At 32.5% G+C, this 3,140-nt stretch overlaps 1 protein-coding gene across 1 annotated transcript; it reads left to right on the forward strand.

Moving 5' to 3' along the window:
- Nucleotides 1-774: 774 nt before the first annotated feature.
- LOC109341101 (phosphoserine phosphatase, chloroplastic-like) lies at nt 775-1,441 on the forward strand. The gene is made up of 3 exons (XM_019578911.1): nt 775-1,044; nt 1,140-1,272; nt 1,363-1,441. The coding sequence occupies exons 1-3, from the start codon at nt 879-881 to the stop codon at nt 1,439-1,441; spliced, it is 378 nt and encodes a 125-aa protein (XP_019434456.1). The 5' UTR covers nt 775-878.
- Nucleotides 1,442-3,140: the final 1,699 nt, after the last annotated feature.

Raw genomic sequence — 3,140 nt, forward strand, 5'->3', positions numbered from 1 at the left:
ATATTCAATCACATAAGAAAAAAGAAATGACAATTTTTAATTTGAATTTTCTAATGGAAATAACAAAGTGAAAGTCTGAAACATGATACCATATTACATGATATACATAGATTAATGTAAAGAAATAGTTTGGATGTGAAAAATGATTTCAATCTCATCTAATGCTCAATGTCTATTACATTTTAACATAATAAAACATAGGTATGGTAAACACTCAATTTTGGTGGGGTAACAACATAGACCAATCGCTAATTAGTATTAAATTATTAACATATAAAATATATAAAAAATAAGGATAGTGTGGAAAGGTACATAGTAATAACATGTGACATGAATGAATTTTTTTTTTTTTAATAACTTCGAACATTTTAAGATGGGAAAATGTAAGGAGAATGTGACATGTGACATATTTTAATATAGGAAAATGTGAGGAGAATGTGACATGTGGCATGAAGGGAAAAAAGGATGTGACATGTGGCATGAAAGGGAAAACATGTGAGGAGGATATGACATGTGGCATGAAGGAGTATTTTTTATTATATTGTTAATAAATACGAACAAAATGTTTGAAATAAAAGATAATTTTAAATAATATTAAGCTGATTTGCATATATTCGAATCTTCTTCAAATATTGAAGCAATTTATAGATCAGACAATTAATATAGTCATTATTATAATCATTTCACTACACCAAACAGATAAGACAATTAATTAGATATATGAAAAACCTCCACTAAAAAATCATTCTCTTTGAATCTTTAATTGATTTGTTATTGTATATCCATTACCTTACAAAAAAAACTCTCCCTCTCTCTTTCAGCATGCCCAAAAACCACTCCGATCTCATTCACTTTCTCTTTAATCGCAATTGGTGTTAATGGAAGAACAAATCCCCAATCTCTTCCTCTTCACCCAAGTCTCTGCAATTGCATCTCAGCCAAATTCCCATCACTCTCTTGGAATGAAGCATTCAAGGCCACTCCACATAACTGCTTCAGTTAGGGATTCAACTCAAAATTTCCATAACAATGTCCTTTCCAAAGGTTACCTATCTTTCAATCACTATCATTGTCAAAAAGTTATTTATTTTATCATCGTGGTTGTGTTTTTATTGATGCTTGATTTGTTGAAATGGTAGAGAGTATTGAGCTATGGAGAAATGTTAATGCTGTGTGCTTTGATGTGGATAGCACTGTGTGCATCGATGAAGATATTGATGAACTTGCTCTTTTCTGTGGAGCTGGAAATGCTGTTGCTCAATTGACTGCTAGGTCAGCTTCCAATTTTTGATTTCTTAACTGGGATCTATTTTTGAAGAATGTATTTTATTAATATCTGATTCAAGTATTAAGTTTTTGTAGTGCAATGGGTTGTTCTGTTCCTTTTGAGGAAGCTTTGGCTGCTAGACTATCTTTGTTTAATTTACTACTACTCATTTGAAACAACAACATTGCCATTGCCATGTCATTTCAACAGGTGGATCCCTTTTTCTATTTAATAGAAGAGTCCTCCGTTTCTTCCGTAGAGATGGTTATAACTAGCGCAAGGAAAAAGATGGAAGAACTGTAGGAGAAGCACAAGAACGCCTTAAGGTCCATCTCATATCTTAATGCCTATTCTTGATATATTGTGTTGTCATCAAATTCCTCATTAATCTGAGTGATCACACTAATCTGCGTCATGAATAGGTTGGAAATATTGAAATCCTAAATTGTTACTATGCACATAGAGAGGAGAATCGTACTTTCCACATATGCTCCTACTGGATGTTGGATCCGTGAGTTTATAGTAACTATCACCTCACTACAATTCCTTCACACTATTCACTTTACCACATGATATTGCGTCTTTTAATTATCTACATACCAATGTGCAATTTTTGGAAAAGCTCATAATCAATGTGACTAAATATTTTTGTGTACGAAGATAAAATTATCTTGACCTTGAAATACAATCAATATGTGTTTGTTTATTTGTTATTGAAGCAGGGATGTTCGTATTTTCTCCTACACTATTGTTTCTTGGCAGGGCATATGAGCATATTGTTCTCGTGCATTACAAAGAAACAAGTGAGATGAGTTTCTAAAAACATGATATCACATAAGCATAATAATTAATTAATTGTACTAGCAACTTATTGGAGGTGTGAGTCTTTGCATAAAATAGATCTACCTTGAGACTTGAACATGTAGGGATCTTCTCCCAACTGTCACACCAGTGCTGCCCCTCTTACAATTTCTTCACGTTCTAGTCTACAAATATTGAAATCTTGTACTTGAGCACATCTTTTTTATAAAGTGATACTTGTTATTTGTGTAGATTTATCACTTTTATGTATTATTTCTTCTAGATTTAAAGTGAAGATCTAATACTAATAACTTTATTCTTTTACATATATTAATCTTTGAATCAGTCACTTAAATCGTAGTCAATTTTGACAGAAATTATGCATGTTGGACTTGGATATGACTTAATGTTGATTTGGTGGAGCGTGGAAGTTTCCTTAGAATTTGAAATATAGTCAGACATGAGTGTTACATTCTCATAATGCTTGTCTAGGAGTTTTAAAACTACATGTTGGGTTAAATAATTTTGCCTTTGTCGTGTAGGTGTTAACATTCTTTGCAAAGGCTCTGCTGGAAAAGCAAATAGCGGTTGTCTGTTCTAATTTGGTATGTCTTGTTCTTCAAATCAAGTTAGTAATGATATTGTGAAGAAGTAAATCTTCCCAATTCAGTTGTTATATTGATGCAAGTGCTATTTTGTCTGAGTCATTGGTTATGCATGATTTTGTCCTCCAGACTAAGTTGATTGTCTATTAGGAACATTGCTAACTGGTAGGTATATTTTATTTTGGTTTCTTGCCCTTGGTCTATTAGGAACATTGTCAATATCTTGGGATTTCTATAAAAGAGGATGTGAAATATGAGTGTGTGTGTTAGTGGAAAGGTGCAACTTTTGATGCTCATCACCTTTATGCTGAGACGTTGTCGTTTGAACATCCTGTCACTACTGCCCGTGTAATGTTACGCGCACCACTCCCACCATGGTGCACTATTTCATATTTGTTATGTTATTTATACCAACAATTTTGCTGTCTTTTAGTGTTATTTTGATTATATTAATAACAATTCTGTTT

This window comes from Lupinus angustifolius, unplaced genomic scaffold, assembly GCF_001865875.1.
Source record: "Lupinus angustifolius cultivar Tanjil unplaced genomic scaffold, LupAngTanjil_v1.0 Scaffold_369, whole genome shotgun sequence".
Classification (NCBI taxonomy): domain Eukaryota; kingdom Viridiplantae; phylum Streptophyta; class Magnoliopsida; order Fabales; family Fabaceae; genus Lupinus; species Lupinus angustifolius.